Source organism: Pocillopora verrucosa, chromosome 8, assembly GCF_036669915.1.
Source record: "Pocillopora verrucosa isolate sample1 chromosome 8, ASM3666991v2, whole genome shotgun sequence".
NCBI lineage: Eukaryota > Metazoa > Cnidaria > Anthozoa > Scleractinia > Pocilloporidae > Pocillopora > Pocillopora verrucosa.
In genome coordinates this window covers 11,526,848-11,544,094 of record NC_089319.1, presented here as the reverse complement: position 1 = coordinate 11,544,094, position 17,247 = coordinate 11,526,848, and the positions used below count along the sequence as shown (strand labels likewise).

At 39.2% G+C, this 17,247-nt stretch overlaps 1 protein-coding gene and 1 pseudogene across 1 annotated transcript; both read right to left on the bottom strand.

Moving 5' to 3' along the window:
• Positions 1–820: 820 nt before the first annotated feature.
• Positions 821–2,179, bottom strand: LOC131779239 (uncharacterized; annotated as a pseudogene).
• Positions 2,180–2,706: 527 nt separating this feature from the next.
• LOC136282981 (uncharacterized) lies at positions 2,707–11,919 on the bottom strand. The gene is made up of 4 exons (XM_066171146.1): positions 11,660–11,919; positions 6,144–6,486; positions 3,195–5,859; positions 2,707–2,798 (listed from the first exon to the last, which is right to left on the bottom strand). The coding sequence occupies exons 1-4, from the start codon at positions 11,917–11,919 to the stop codon at positions 2,707–2,709; spliced, it is 3,360 nt and encodes a 1,119-aa protein (XP_066027243.1).
• Positions 11,920–17,247: the final 5,328 nt, after the last annotated feature.

Sequence of the window (17,247 nt, the reverse complement as noted above, 5' to 3'; positions counted from 1 at the left end):
TGGAGTCCAAATGAAGTTGTTGTTGTTGTAAACAAGAAAATGAAAAGCGCCATTTTGAAAAATTTAAACTGGCAATGTTAACCTTAACCTTTTGATGCATAAATTAGAGGGCTCGGTGGGGTGCTTCCCAAAAACACATAATGATCCAAAGATTTTTTATGCGCTTGGGAAGTAATGGTGTCACAAGAAAATCGAGTGCACCTATTTGACAACTAAGAGCTCATACCATTAGTGAAAAGTGGACAGTTAGACCTGTATATTCGACAATTACACATTTAACCAGAACTGTCCAATTAATTACTGAGTCTATAGTGAGAAGTATCAATGGCTGTGAAAGGTTTTTAGCAAAAACTCTCGACACAGCTTATTTTACATGATTTAAAAATAACTGGCCATGGTCTGACCGGGCAATATTGGTAAGCTCCATTAGTAACACTGCGTCTAGCCACCCTAATAGGCTTTTATTCTTAGCTTACAAACCCTAAATCAACGCATGAGTGTCACTGGGCTTTCTATTTTCCTGTGCCTCTCAGTAGCATGTTAACTCTGAAACTTGTGCAAAGGGTTGCATTTTTAGGCTGCAGTCAAACATCTTGTTAAATAATACTTCCCAAAAGTCAAGTGGTTCTCCTTGTTAATCCTTATCTCTTCAGTTCAAGGTCCAAGCTCTAAAGATAATGATAGCAGCACAAAGATAAATTAATGCTACTTTTTTGGAAAGTTGATTTTCAAATTTTATCACCTAGCTAATATATGTATTGATAATGAAAGGTGCAGCAAAATTGAAAGTTTCAAACATGCTAGTTCCTTAACTTTAGTTTCATGTTTGCTTACAAAGCTGCCTTTCATATTTGAGGCAGCCCATTTTATCGGAAAGAGTTTCTCTCTGGACAGGAAGCCCAGTTGTAGGCATACTACATGTACCCGCAGCTTCTTCATCTGCAAGATCACTGTTCCGCCATTCACTTCTAATTCTGTCGAGCACTCTCTTGTCATTCAGTTGCTTTAGTGTGGGATGGTCTCATATTTTATTCCTGACAACTTCTATCGTGATACACTTCTCTTTAATTTCCTCTGAAAAGAGATCTTTCATGGCGTTTACATCCTCTTCCCTCCATGACAGATGATCCCTTTTGAAACTCATTTGGGACAAGCTCTTGGTGGCTGTTGCTGGTGTTTTAGGTTGTGACACAGGTTCCCGGTTTTCTCTCATGATGGAGGTAAGGTTATTGGCTGCTTCGATACACGCTTCTTCTTTTTCTGCTGTGGATGTTTTGTGGCCCATCAGATCAGCCAGGTCACCTCTCAAGTCTTTGTGATCCTCATGCACCTTTGTCATGGTCGATTTCCGAAATATTGTGGAGGAAACATGTCCCTCCATCCCTGCCTTCTGCCATGCAGCATCTATGGCGGTTGATATCTGTCCCGATTGTAACTTTAGTCCATTCCATGACAAGAAAACAGATGATGATGTGTCGCTGTCCTTCTGCACAAGACTCTGCACTTCATTGACATAGACTTTGAGATATGAGAATAAAGTTGGTGACAACATAACACGGGCGGGTCCATAGACTGATTTACTTGAATTGAATGTGCTCCACTCATTTGGCCAATATAAGCAACTGCAGTTCTTGCTGATTCACTATTCTCGAACTGCGACACCATTTCTGGTGTAACCAACTTTTGAAGGTCTTCATTTTGTTTTTCCAAATGTCTGCGGTTACTATCCTTTTTGTAGGAGGATGACTATAGACGCGCTTTTTCTTCAATTTTTTTTGATTGTGGCTACATCAACCATTACACTTGATGGTTCCTCTGTTTTTACAAAGGAGCAAAAGTTCCTAAGACTTAGTAAGTGAGCTTTCACGGTATCTGGCTTGTACATTTTCTCTGCATAATCTACCAGAAACTTGTCCCGAATCAAATTTTTGTTAAAAAGAGAGGACAACCTTTTCGCTGGGTCAATTATGACAAGTATCTTGCGAACTTATGAGGAATGCTGCTTGGCCATTTTTCTATCCCTCCTTCCACCATCTGCTGTTTGTAACCACTGACAAAAAGCTCTGAAAATTTCTTCTTCGTCCTCTCCATCATTATCTTCTACAAACTCCACTTCGTTTTCTTCATGCAACTGTACATCCAAATCTATCATTTCCCTATGTTCTGTGTTGTTCGGCATGGCTGCATATTCCACTTCTGGGTTGTCTAAATCTGCATTCAAAGGGGTCCAAGTCTTGAGGGAGTGCGCTTGTCATAAAACTTGTTTGTAGCGAACAGAACTCTTTTTTATGTCCTTGTGGACTTGCTGAATGTGGTTAGGGAGGCGCTTGACCACAGAATGGCATCCCGCAATAGGACAGGGTCTGTGGCGGTGATAATCCTTCTTTTGCTGTACAGACACTTCTGGCTGCACAGGCTTTGGAAAAAAACTTTTTCTTACTCCAAAACTAGAGGTCAATCAATCATAAATCAATCAATCAATCAATCCTTTATTTAAACACGTGACACCTAGGAGTACAGAAGTTCTCGTTAAAACGTGTACGTGTATGTACAATTAGAAATAAAGCATAATTTCTGTAAGAATACAAATATTAAGTAAATCTATTAAAAAACTAAAAACAGGATCGAAAATCATGGACAAGAGCTATCAATTAGAAGTTATAATATGAACAATATTAACAATAACGATATTTACAATCACTACCATTAAGCCATGTGGGCTTTAAGAGAACGCTTGAATGAAGCAATATCTTGAGATTCTCTGAGTCTAGGGGGTAGCGCATTCCAAAGTTTACTAGCTAAAAATGAAAAAGACCGATGTAAAAACTCAAGATTAAAAGGAGGTAAATCTAGCCTTGTACTGAGCCCGCGTAAACTATACGGTACATTTCTAAAATGAAAAAAATCACTTATATAAGGAGCCCCCTTATCATACAAGCACTTATATAACATAACCAACGATTGGAATTGCCTACGATTCTCCAAAGACTTAATGTCGGCCAACTTGAGGAGGAAGTCGTATGACACAGACTTCGAGAAGCCTAATATAGTTCTTAATATAAAGTAATTAGTTGTCTCTATTTTAGTAGTCTCCGCATTACCTACTCCCAGTAAAAGGGGACTGCAGTACTCAAGATGAGGGAGGACATAGGCCTTATATAAACGAACTAACACGTCCTTTGAAATAAACTTACGTATTCTCCGCAAAGCTGAAGCCTTTGCGCATCCCTTATTCAGCTGTTGCTTTATGTGCGCTTTAAATGTTAATTTGCTATCTAGGACCACCCCAAGGATTTTGAGTGTGTCCTTTGTATGGACATTAGAATCATTAAGATGGAAATCATACTGGTATGAAGACGGGCCAATAGCGATAGCTTGCGTTTTGGCAGCATTAATCTGTAAAAAATTCATTGAGAACCATCTCGATAGAACGCTCAGATCAGAGTTAATTATATACTGCAATACTGTTGGTGAGACATCAGAGGCGTAATGAGTAGTGTCGTCAGCATATAGCCTCAAGGACGTACTAGTAATAAAATAATTAAGATCATTAACATACAAATTAAATAGGAGAGGACCCAACAGGGACCCCTGTGGTACACCAGTTTTTACGGTTCTCCACGAAGAATATACACCATCAAGTTTGACTCTCTGTCTTCGTCCAGTAAGGTAAGCGGTCATAGTTTCCAGCGCATCATGCGTAAAACCATATGCCTTTAATTTAGCTAGGAGAAGCGGGTGACAAACAGAGTCAAAAGCTTTACTTAGGTCGATAGCTACCGCTGCAACAGCTTCTCTTCTGTCAAGACAGGCTCTCCAATCTTCAGTCAATTTCAATAAGGCCGTGCAACACGAGTGACCCTTGAGAAAGCCAGACAGGTTCTGTGAGAGTCGCCAATGAAAGGCTTCATAGATTTGATCGAACAATACCTTCTCATATGATTTCGATAAGGAAGTCAGAACAGAAACTGGACGATAGCAGGTCTTATCCGTCATACTTTCCTTCTTGAACACAGGAACAAGGTCACTGCTTTTCCAAACTATTGGCCATTGACGGTTGGTGATAAAATAATTGATTAAATGGGTAACCGGCTCTGCAATAACAGGTGAGGATAAACGAAGTAGCCTCTGAGATATCTTATCGCACCCAACAGCCTTGCGAGGGTCAAGAGAATCCAAAATTTTCCTTATGTAGCCAACATCAACTGGGACGAGGTCAAAAACATCATCACAAGTTTTCTCAGCAATGACTTTAACGCTAGGATGATCAACAAACTCAACCATTTCCTTACTGTCACCATCACTCCTGGACACCTCGCAAAAGTAGTTGTTAAACATTTCAGCCACCATTAATGAATCGGTAATTACACGCTCATTCTCAATCAGAATTATCTTTGATTGTTTCTTTTCTTTGCTTGGCAACAAAGGTCTTAACTTATTCCAAAACTCACCATGATGTTTAGTGTTTGACGATGCCTCCATGCAGAACGCCTTCAACCCTTTTCGTTTCAGGGATGTGACCTTGTTTCTCTGTTTCTTGAATTCCTCCCAAGAGGTTGTTGTTGGGCTCTTTGCATGTTTCTTAAACAGTCGATTACGACGCGAGATTTCGCGTTGAATTAATGGAGTTATCCATGGCAACTGATCACCTCTGACCCGTTTTTTCTTTATTGGTGCATGTTTGTCCAACACTTCAGTGTACAATTGAGCCCAATGGTGCCATAGATCATCAACGTCGTCATAAATGTAAGCGGAACTCCAGGGAACAGTTTTTAGGTCATTTAAAAATTTTTCTAAGTCAAATTGTCGCATACTTCTGTATTCAATTTCACGTGCCTTAGCCCTAGGTAATTTATTCTTTTGCACCGCATAGATAAGATCGTGATCACTGAGACCCATATGCAAATTACCACAAGTTGCATATCGTTCCGGATGGCTAGCGAGAATGACATCGAGTAAAGACTTTGTTTTTTCAGTCACCCTTGTCGGTTCACTAATTTGGTTTTGCAAACAGAACCTATCACAAAGGTCCATGAGTGAGTTATCCTCAGCAACAACACCGTGCTCCCCAACAAGCAAGTCGATATTAAAATCACCAATCAATAATATTTCCTGACGGCTTGTATACATAAGTTCAATAGCTGATGTAAGCGACGACAAGAAATCAGTAATTTTACAGAATTTAGGTGATCTGTAGCACGCACACACTATAAAGCGAGCCTTTTTAGAATCCATGACATCAAGACATAATGATTCGACTGATTCGGGCTCCAGATTACGTCGTCGACAGACAGGAATATCTTCCTGTACAAAAGCTATTAAGCCACCAGCTCCTTTCTTGCGATCACGTCGAATAGTGCGATATCCCGGTTGGAGAAAACTATCTGAGGTTGTACCATCGAGTTTTGTCTCCGAAATAAAGAAAATGTCAAATAGGCACTTGTTAAGAATATTCTTGACCTCGTCAAGCTTATTTTGTAAAGAGTTGATGTTCAAATGACCTATTTTCAGATTGGATTTGTAGTAACCATTGACGTTCCTAAAAAACCAGTCAACAGAGTCTCCTGAATGTTCCTCCGCAATCTCAAAGACCTCGCCAGTGGAGCTTGAATCGCATACCGCCAAAGGTGAGAGATCATCAAAGAAGCTGTCAGAAAACTGAGGCATCGTACAAGAAAAGCAATACCAGATCCCTTCTCTCCGATAGCAGGACAGCTCGTTCTTGCTCATTTTCGTACATTTGATGTGGAATACTGCCGGGCAAGACGAGCAGCGGACGCCATTTTGGTTCCTTCTCATGGTTTTAGCACAATTACTACAAAGTGTTTTAGAAGAATTATTAAAACTTCCTTGAGGCCCCTGAGGGCCGGGATTAGACTCCAGATAGCTTCAACAGTAATAGCTGAGTCGTAGCAGTACTGTTACTATAGTACAAAGCACGCCGTCCGAGGTATGCCTTCTTGCTTCTTCGCATGTAATTTTGACGATGCAGACATGAGCTCAAAGAACCAAAGAACTGAAGCTGGGTAGAAACATTACCCATGTCCTTAGGTCCAGCACATATATATTTGGTGGGAGATAAGTATGCGAGACCAGAACTGAATACTCCAAGAGAGAAAAGAGCGAAAAGTAGCAGCGCATACCAACACGTGTAAGTCGCCATCTTGGTTCGTGTTCTTTGCTCTTTCCCTTGTCCATTTATGGACTTTCCTTAAATGCCACGGAAGATGGATGACTTTCGACTTGCAGCCTTTTAATGGACATCTAAGTGCAATTCTTTTCGCTGGTGTTTTAACTTTTTCCTCAACTACACCATGTATTTGATTCTCTCTATTTTCTTTGACGTTGCCCCATCCATCAGTACTTGAAGACTCCTTGGAAGCTTCTGAACAACTAGATGAAGAGTACATATCCTCATCACTTAAATCTTCCCCACTGTAGTCAGCTTGAGCTGCCCAGTCAGTATAGAGGTCTTCGAGGTGTTTCCTGTGCAGCATTACAGAAGGCAATGAATTAAAATGTATTAAAAATCCAAGTCAAATGATAAGTGCAGCTGCCAGTATGCAAAGACTAAGATTACACTTTGTCCATACCCACACTGTTATACGCCTTGCTGTGAACTGCACAACACAATATGTTGTAAACTGAGCAACGCAATATATGCCAGTTTGAACAACGTAACGCAACACAAGAGACCAAAAGTTGTGAACTGTACAACATACACAATATCTTTTAAACCGCGCAATATACGCAATATCCTGCAACCCAGACCATCTTCTCTTCAGCAACTGTTTTTTGTAACCTAGAGCGCTTACCAAAACTCAGAATTGGCCGCCCGGATTGGTTACTCTGCAACGAGAACCCTAGTATTTACCAGGAATGTCTAGCCAAATCAATCTATTCATAATAAGTATGCATAATAGTGACAGTTCTTTTGTGTAAGCCAGTTATGACTTTAGGTGAGCAGCCTTTGTTAAATGTGTGGTTGATATGGTCCTAGTTTATTATATGTGAGCACACTGAATTGAATTGAAGAATTACTTGTGTCCGTTTGAATCAGGGTCACACAGATCATTGTGGCGTATCGTATCAAGTTTAAAATCACTTTTTTTCCCTCTCATCTAGTCATAAAACAACAACAACAACAACAACTTTATTCTACCCCAATAAGAAAAGAATGAAATTTACATTTGATAAAGTTACAGTATGGACGGTATTGTACAGTGGCCCAGAAGGCTCAAACACAAACAAAAAAAAGAAAATGCAAATGAAAATGAGAAAGTGAAACTAACTTTGAGCTTCTGACACAACCCAAATAAAAAAAAGAAAAAGGAAACGCAAATAAAAATTAAAACGGAAGTAAACAGGAAAACACGAAGGGACTGAGCTCCAGGGTTGCGGTTTGCCCCATTCGATGGTTTCTCCCAAGCTGCCCTGTTTTGTAGTAGTTGTGGCACAGTCTCTGATGGAAAATGACAAATATTGCTCTTAGTGTGGAACACTTCTTTAGAATCCCACAACCGAATCATATTATAAGGCCATAGGTTCATTTTTATTTGCGTTTTCTTTTTTTGTTTGTGTTGGAGCCTTCTGAGCCACCGTAGTATTGGCTTCCTAAAAGAAGAAGATAGTTAAAAAGACTAGCAAGCCAAGTTACAAGAAATAAATAATTACAATATTTGGGCCGGAAGACACATAAACATCTTTTACCTCCAACCGTTGGCCATACATGGTTTGGGTTGTTATAGTTCTAGTTTATTACATACAAGTATGTTGTCCTTAGTTAAAACTAATTCATTGAAAATTCAAATCTGCTCCTTCTTGAGAGGCTAAACTGCGTCAAGGGCAAAATCATTGTTAACAACAAAGTGTGCTCCTAAGAGCATAAGAGATTTGAAATGAGTGAACTACATTGTAAAAGTGAGCCATTGGTCGATCAAATGATCACATAATCTCTTTCAAGACCTTCTCTCCGTGGGTCTTAAGATACCAAGAAAACCTGAGGCATTCATGTTATATACAAATAGATACAATAGCAATTTTTGTACTTTCTTCAACTAGAAACACTCTTAAAGCTACAATAATATATTTGCTGATAAGATTATGAAGCAGGAAATATCCCCTTCTGTACCCCCCTCTTCCCCTCTCCCAAAACAAATATTTCATTGCTCACATCAACCCCACCTCCCCCTCTGCAAGGATCCTTCTCTGTAGTATCCAGTTTTGTTTCAATGGCGTGTTATATCTAGCCAACCACAACTTGTGTTATTCTTTCGTTATATTTTCGACATCTTTGGGGGAGAAAATCGGAACACTTGCACTCTGCTTTTTTTGCTGACATCCTAGATGTCGACCACTTATCAAAAACATTTTTTTTAGAAGATATCATTCATATTATTACATATATTACATTTTTCACTCGTGAATTGCGCGCATGCGCAAGAGCGAGATAAAGATACGATGTGGGGAATGGCATTCGCTCGCTCGCTTGATTGGTCGATTCCTGTAAACGTTTTTTAGATTTTAGGCTTTTGAGTGCATTTTATAGTTTTTGGCAAGCAATAAACAGACGAAATGGCGACCTTTGTTGCTAAGAATAGTGGTGGGGTGAAAAAGAAGCCAATGATAATCTTAAAAGAGTTTTTTTTTCGTTTTAGTTTCAACAAGCAGCGCCAGCGACTGGCAGGCATGCAAGGATTCACACTGAAATAACAGAACAACCTTCGTTTTTCATAAAATTGTAATTTACAATCCTTGAACTTGAAAACAATCCGAAGATTCATTGAAAATATCAGTTACTGCGAAGCGCTCAGAGTTTACAGATGTTCAAAAGCTTTTTCTGTTATAGCGTGAGATTGATGACAAAATTGATCATTACGTTTCGTCGCGTGTGTTTTTCCTGTGTGAAGCAACAAAAGATGCCGGCGACTGACAAAAGAACAAGTTAACACGAAAATCAAATAACACCTAAACAAACAATTTTAGCTACCGATTTTCAGTGAATTTTTAAAGAACAATTTTCTTTTCAGTTTCAAGGCAATTTGAAGATTCAACATACATACAACGGACTAAAATGCGAAAGTTACACACCAAAAAATTGATAAATAGGCCTGAAATGAAATTCTATCTTGTTATTGATTATACGTTGCCTAGCACGTGACTTTAATCTACCCAGGCGGAGATCCAAAATGACGGTGGCAGGCTTGGCTTAGTTATATCACTCAAAACTCGTTCCCGTTTGTCTCATTTGATAAAGAGGGAATCGTTAATGTTTTCATTAAGACAGTATTGCCTTGATTTTCTAATATTTACAACGAAAGACAGTAAATTTCACTTTTCACCCACATTTACTTCCAACCTTTTCTTTTGAACCAGAAACAAAAATGATAGACGTTTAAAACACATGACATCATCCACCTTGTCAAATGTAATAGCATGATCATTTCAATTGTAATGCCTTCTTATCCCAACGTTACTTTGTTTTTTTGCTACATTAGCGAACACTGAACTACTGCTCGTACTCTAGATATGACAATCAACCACAAAATTCCCTAAACCAGATAACATTAAACATAATCTAAAAAATCATGTGTCAATTCACGAGTTTGCTCACAGAGCACTTTGATAGAAGCTTTATTTCTATTTACTTTCTATGTACTTAGCTATACAGTAAGCTAATTGGGGACACCTATTTACTCAAAACTAATCTAGAAACTAAAACTTTTGACAAGACGTGTAGGTAAATTGAACTGATCCAAAATATTAGAACTATGTATACAGCGCATAAATATACAAGTGGGCAGTATTCATAGGTTCCAAAGCTTGAAGCAACTGCATACATTGTGTAGTTTACAACTTTTGGTGTATTGCATTGCATTGCATTATTTTATGTTGCTCACATTGCTTATACTGTTTTGCTCAGTTTACAGTGTATTGCGTTGCATTGTTTACAACAAGCCTAGCAACCGTCTTTTTTCCTTTTGCACAAGTGTAATTTAAAAATTACACCTTTTAAAAGCTTTATTGAAAATGATTATTCTGTCCACCGAAGTTGATACATTGTAATGTTGTGATATATTGACCTCTTTTTTATTGCAAAGACTCACATTTGTGATAAAATAAGTTGAAACAATGGCGTGAAGCAGATCAATCATCTTTGACATTGGTCAGGTGTATAAGTAATTTACTTCATTAGTTTTGAGAAGTTGGACTTGATGTAATTTAATAACATCACCACTTCAGTCAGTTGACTAGTCAGTATTTTTTCAAAACCCGTTAATATTTGCCTCAAAGTTTATTTACATGGTTTGACAACATACATGTATTGTGATAAATGGTACATTAATAATGTTTATGATAATAGTGAGTCACTCAACTTTTCAATAAGGTTTTGGTCCCCTGTCATCATAGCCTTGGCTAAATTAGATTTGATCTCTTGTATTTGTGAGAGCAAATTTTCACCGGCCATGATACAGGAAATTAAGAAGACCAAGCCTGTAAAAGATAGTTAAAATGTAAGTGAATCCAAGCATGTTAAATTGAACTCATTTTGTGTTAAAATAAAGAAAATGGTAAACTAATATTATTAAGCTTGATGGTGTATGAGAAAGGTGGGGAAAGAGAAGAAATGTAGAGTTACCAACGGAAAGCCACCCAAAAGCCAGCAAAATTTTGATGACTTTCTTCACTGAATAACCTTGTATGTGGACTGTGATTGATAAGATATATTTCACTTGTGAGAAAAATTATATGACCATACAATCAGATCTGTTTCTGGTCAACAGAACATTTTATTTGCAAGCTAGGAACTCATCATTTCTTCCTTTGTCCCATGTTCATGACATGATGATTGAAACATCTCTCTCACAATTTACAGTCTTTTTTTCTTCTGTTACGGTGTTACAAGATAAGATAAGCAGTAGCTTCTTTTGTTTTAGGGCTAGGGGTATTGTTTATGTTCAATGATCTATTGTTTTCTTTTCCAATTTGGAAAGCTGCGCCTTTCCCCAAGTAGTCGATTGTGCTTGATGTTTGTCGATAATTGTCTTTGTTTAGTTGAATATGTACATTAATATTTGCATTTGGTGTGCCAAATATAATGAATATGGTGAGTTCCGTAGGGGAAATTGGCACAAAAAGACAGATCTCCAGATCTGAAATCTCCAGAGGTTGACACCTCTGTGAATTGTTTCACTTGTTTTAGGAGTGATTTACAATGTATGCATATAATGCTTTTTAACAAGTCACATTTCACAGGCCAGAAGCTCTGATCGCTAACTAAAATGTATTTTAGACAGAAGGAAGAACTCTTTGACTTAGTTACTAATCCACAAAACAGTGATCTTTAGTCGTGACCTGTAAAATGTGACCTGTAAAAGAAACCTCTGCAAAAACACTGCAAAAAAAGTTGTGCATGCATCAGTTTGTAACTCGAGTTTTACGGTTTTAAGCAATAAGCGTTTATCCTACTAGCCTATTTATATAATAAGAGTATACTGCTAAGATATTTACCATGTATCAGCGAGTTTTGGCACCTCAAATACGGTAAAATAATTGATCTACACGAAATGTCACAAAATCTCCAACACGCGCTTCTGCTGCAATTACCCACAAGTTTCTAGGCTCCACCTCTTTCATAGGATTCACATGGAATTCTTACCCGGGAGTGGAGCACTGACCATCTTCATCATCACTTTCTCCAAACAAGCTACGCCACTGTTCCTCTGTCAGCTTGTCGTCATACACGTCTTCGTCTTCACTTTCATCGTCTTCGCTCCCCTGTTTGGGGTTTGCTTCTTCTTCCCAGAGAATGTCGTCTTCTGTGCCATCGATGGAGTTAGAGATTCCACATTTCTTGAATGATCCGGCGACCATCTCTTTGGGAAGACCACGCCAGGCTTCTAAAACCCAGGAAGTCATGGTTGTCAAGGAAGGTGCCTTCACGTTTCCTGCCGGGGTTAAGCTTTTCTCTCCCTCAACCATCCACGTCGTCCATCTTTCATACAGTCTTTGAACGGCTTATTTAGGCACACATCTAATGGCTGTAGTATGCTGGTCAATCCGCCGGGTATCACTGCCACATCTGTGTTGGTCTGGCGGAGTGCTCGTTTCACCGGGTCTGCAAGGTGGGCTCGAAACGAGTCCCAGACAAGCAAGCTTTTTTTTCTTAGCAGACCGCCAGGTTGCGAACTCCAAACTTTCTGTATCCACAGCTTCATGCGATCTGCATCCATCCAACCCTTAGGGTGATGATGTGCAACTACGCCTGGTGGAAACTTCTCTTTTGGTTGGGTCTTTCACTTGAAAATGACCATCGGCTTCAACTTTGTTCCATCAGCTAGGCAAGAAAGGACGACTGTGAAGCAGGACTTCTTGTGGCCAGTAGTACTGATCGTGACTGTTTTCTCTCCTCGTGTGGCGACTGTTCTCACTGATGGCATGTTGAACCAGACAGGCATCTCGTCTGTATTGCCAATGTTCACAAGTTCGTAATTGCCCTTGTTAAGCACGAAGTGATGGAAGTCGACAATCTTCTCCTCTAAGTCAATGGGTAGCTTTTGCGCAATCTTTGTTTTCTGGCGAAGGGCAAGATTGTTGCGTGCCAGAAATCTTGTGCACCAATTGTTGGATGCCTGGAAGCCAGTGATGTTCAGTTCATCAGTCATCACAAGTGCCTTGAAACGGATCATGTTGCGGGTCATGATGTAGCCGGACTGCCTCTGCTCTTCGATCCACACGATGAGTTTGTCTTCAAGTTCTGGCCACTGATACTTCTTTCCTTGGTTGCTGCACTTGTTCTTAGGCATGCGTTTGAGCTTTTCAATTTGCTTACGCCAATCACGAACTAACTTTTCGTTCACACAGAACTCCCAGCTTGCTGTGCAGTTGTTAGTTTCTTTGGCAAACTTAACAACTTGAAACTTGAACTTCGCTGTGTACTTCATTTGCTTGGAAGGCATTTTCGTAAACAGTTGATGTAACGTGGTCAAAACCTTTTTAGAAATGTTAAGCGTGATTACAGGTTTGTTTATTTCTATCGATAAGTAGCATTTTGATTGGTTTGTGTTAAGTTACTGAATGCAAACAACACAAAACAACTTACCAACAGCACTTTTATTGGTCCACGCGCGAAACAAGAAAACAAAAGACCTTAACAAAAACCAGTTTCTCTGGGTTGCCAAATCTTGCTAGACATCAATTAAAAGGATAGACTGCCCTGCATTCAATTGGGTTCCCACCATGACGAAAATCCTGCAAAATTCCTGGATTTTTTGCATCTTGAAACTCTCTTGCGTACTATTCTAACAAACAACTAAAACTTACAACAGCGTGTATTATTGTAAGAAGGAAAAAACACATATGGAACAGGTGTAGAACAAATAAACTGTTGATTTATCAGCACCATGCTTGTTTTTTGCAATCTTCGTGCACGTGCTGCCTCACATCAGCACAAGTGCGCGCATTCATTTCTCAAATGTTGCTGAAGAGGCTATCTTCCTGGGTAATTGTGAAGAAGAGCTCCCCAAAAAACCTGTCGGCCGACAGTTGGCCGACAGTTGACCGACAGTCAGCCGACAGTCTACCAACAGGTTAAGAAAAAAGAAAAATTGTGTTAAAAACGAACAGTTAACGTGACATAACAATCCGTAATGGTGATGTATGACTCGACAGACTTCACCTACTTACCAATCGACGGCAAAGTTGGTAATAATAATAATAATAATAATAATAATAATTTTATTTATATAGCGCTAAAATCCAATAATTGTCCAAAGCGCTACCTAATTACAAAATAAAATATAAAAAATATAAAATATAAAATATCTACAATATACAATATAATTCAAATATAGCCTAAGTTATCTACTATATAAATCAAAAACATCTCAAAACAAAAGGAATCTCATAACCTATATGCTAACTTAAATAAAAAAGTTTTAAGGGATTGCTTAAAAGTTGCCACTGAAGCACATTTCCTAATCTCTAGAGGTAAATCGTTCCACAATTTAGGTCCTGCAATAGAGAAAGCTCTGTCTCCATATGTTTTCAATCTGCTTCTTGGAACCACTAAATATTCTTTACATGGAGAACACAATGACCTAGAGTATGTTTTAAAATTCAAAAGGTCAGAAATATAAGAAGGTGCAAGGCCATGAAGGGCCTTGTATACCAATAAAAGGACTTTAAAAGTTATTCTAAACTCAACTGGTAACCAATGAAGATTAATTAAAATAGGAGTTAGATGAACATGCTTGGTGTCAATGTGACAACACGAGCTGCAGCATTCTGAACTGCCTGTAGTCTAGCTAACAGATACTTAGGAAGGCCATGTAATAAGGAATTACAGTGATCAAGTTTCAAACTAATAAATGCATGGACTAAGATTTTACATGTATCTTGGCTCAAGTACTTGCGGATTTTAGCAATATTTCTCAAATGATAGAATGATGATTTACAAATGTTCTTAATGTGCTCCTCAAAACTAAATATGCTATCAAACTGAACCCCTAAATTATGAACAGAGCCACGAGGTGCAATGCACTCAGAACCAACAGTAATGTGACCGATGTCAGGCATGGGATGGAATCTGGAACTGATGACTACAAGGTCCGTTTTGTCCTGGTTTAGTTTAAGATAGTTTCTTATCATCCATTCATCAATGTCCCTCACACAGCATTCCACTCTCAACTTCACTTGTTGGATGTCATTCAAGCTGGTAGATTTAAAGGTAATATATAATTGGGTGTCGTCAGCATATAGATGGTATGATAGTCCATGATCATTTATTATGTCCGCAATAGGTGATGTGTATAACAAATACAACAAAGGGCCCAGAACTGATCCCCAAGGGACACCACACTTCAATGCACGTTGTGAAGAATGACTATTCCCAACTTTAACAAACAGCTTACGTGAAGACAGGTATGATTTCAGCCACTTAAGCACAGTTCCTTGAAAACCAAAACAAGTAGACAGCCTTGTCACTAGAAGAGTATGGTCCACCGTATCAAACGCCGCCGACAGATCCAAAAGTACCAGTATGACCAACTCATTACGATCTAAAGCACAAAGAATGTCATTTTGAACCCTCAGTAGAGCCGTTTCAGTGGAGTGAAATGACTTGTATGCAGATTGAAACGTTTCCGAAAGACCATTAGATGTAATATAGTCTGTAAGCTGGACACATACCGCTTTTTCCACAAGCTTGGACACAAACTTCAAATTAGAAATAGGTCGAAAACTTTCATATTTAGTGAAATCAGCATTATGTTTCTTTAAAGTCGGTGTCATAGCTGCAATCTTCAAGACATCAGGCATAACTCCAGTAGATAAAGATGTATTCACTATGTTAGTCAAGACAGGAGTTAGTAAATTGAAACATTCCTTCATTACCACTGCAAGCAGAGGATCAAGTACACAGGATTTATTAATAGATCTCAATGCAAGTCCCTTGATGTCTTCGTAACTGACATTAATAAAGTCTGAAAACACAGAGTTACATTCCACGTAGTTACCAAGAGTCACTTCATTAGCATCATTACCTTGCGCAGAATTCTTCTCTATTAGTGTGGCATGGATACGATCAATCTTGTCAATGAAATAATCAGCGAAAGAATTAGCTAGTGCATCACTACAAGAAGATGGATACCGTGCAGTTGATTGCTTTTGTAGTAGTTTTGATACTGTATTAAACAAAACCCGTTGATCACTTGAGTTTTCAGTAATGATGGTAGTGTAGTAAGAGGATTTCAACGACTTGATCAAATTATTCACAACGCAGCACTGACGATTATATTCTTGTCGATCAGCCTGCAGCCTGGTTCTTCGCCATTTTCTTTCAAGGTGTCGTCGCTTACGCTTCTCTACAGATACCTCATTAGTGTACCACGGAGCAGCAGGCCTAATAGTAACAACTCGGCGCTTGACAGGAGCATGCTTGTCCATTATTGATCTTAATAAGGTGTCATACTGTTGAACTAGATGATCGAGATCGCTGGATGGGTCGATGACGAGAGGGCAGTCAGCAACATCACTGGTAGTATGTAAAGAAACGTTTCTTCCAAAATGTTATCAGATGCCTATAGGATATATCACTTGCGTAATTTACAACACACCAGACAATCATAACAATCCGTAATGGTGATGTATGACTCGACAGACTTCACCTACTTACCGATCGACGGCAAAGTTGGTAGTATGTAAAGAAACGTTTCTTCCAAAATGTTATCAGATGCGTATAGGATATATCACTTGCGTAATTTACAACACACCAGACAATCTAAGAATTGCATGGGAAGATAATTTAATCGAAAACTCGGCCAAAAACTCTGAAAACCATAAGCTACGTATCAATACAAACACTTTCGTTCAAATCGCCCAACAATGCGATGTATGACTCGACAGACTTCACCTACTTACCGATCGACGGCAAAGTTGGCTTTATCCTGGTGTACCGGTTAACCAAAATATGTCCTGGTGTGCCGGTTAACGAAACTTGCGTGACATTGGTCAATCGAATAATAGCGTGACAGCTAGATAATTTGATAAATAATGAATGCTTTGATAATAAAATACAATAAAATGCCAGCATTGGTTCATTGTTGGGTTATTTGAGTCGTTTGGATCTTTTGGATCAGCTGGGTCATTCAGGCCAGTTGGGTCACTTGGGCCAGTTGGGCCAGTTGGGCCAGTTGGGCCACTTGGGCCAGTTGGGTCACTTGGGCCAGTTGGGCCACTTGGGCCACTTGAGCCAGTTGGGTCATCAGTTATCTATAAACCAGGTGAATTTTTAATCGCCGATTTCCCGCCACAATTGCTAAAATACAAACGCTGACCTAGGCGCCTGTTAGTTCATTCTAGCTTTTCCCGCCATCAAAGAAGGTGCTCACAAAAGTTACGTAGTTAGTTTTTCAATATTCGACATATCATGGACACTCAGAGTAATGTCACATCTACCGCGGAACTGGAATCTCAGCTGGGCCAAATTATTCTTTCTATTGAAGAAGTTGTACCCCAACGCCTTCGTCAATGGCTGACGGCATTCGCTTGTAGCAATGGCACAACGAGCGAGATGCTACTTTGTTCAGCTCTGGTGTCTACGAGCTCTTTGCTCGGTCAGACAACACTGAAGCTTTTTGGTTCCTACGAGGAGAAGGCAAACCTTCATCTGATCGCTACTGCCCCCTCTGGAACGGGGAAAACACCAGCGTGCCAGAAAGGATGCGTGGAGCCAATCGTGGGCCATGT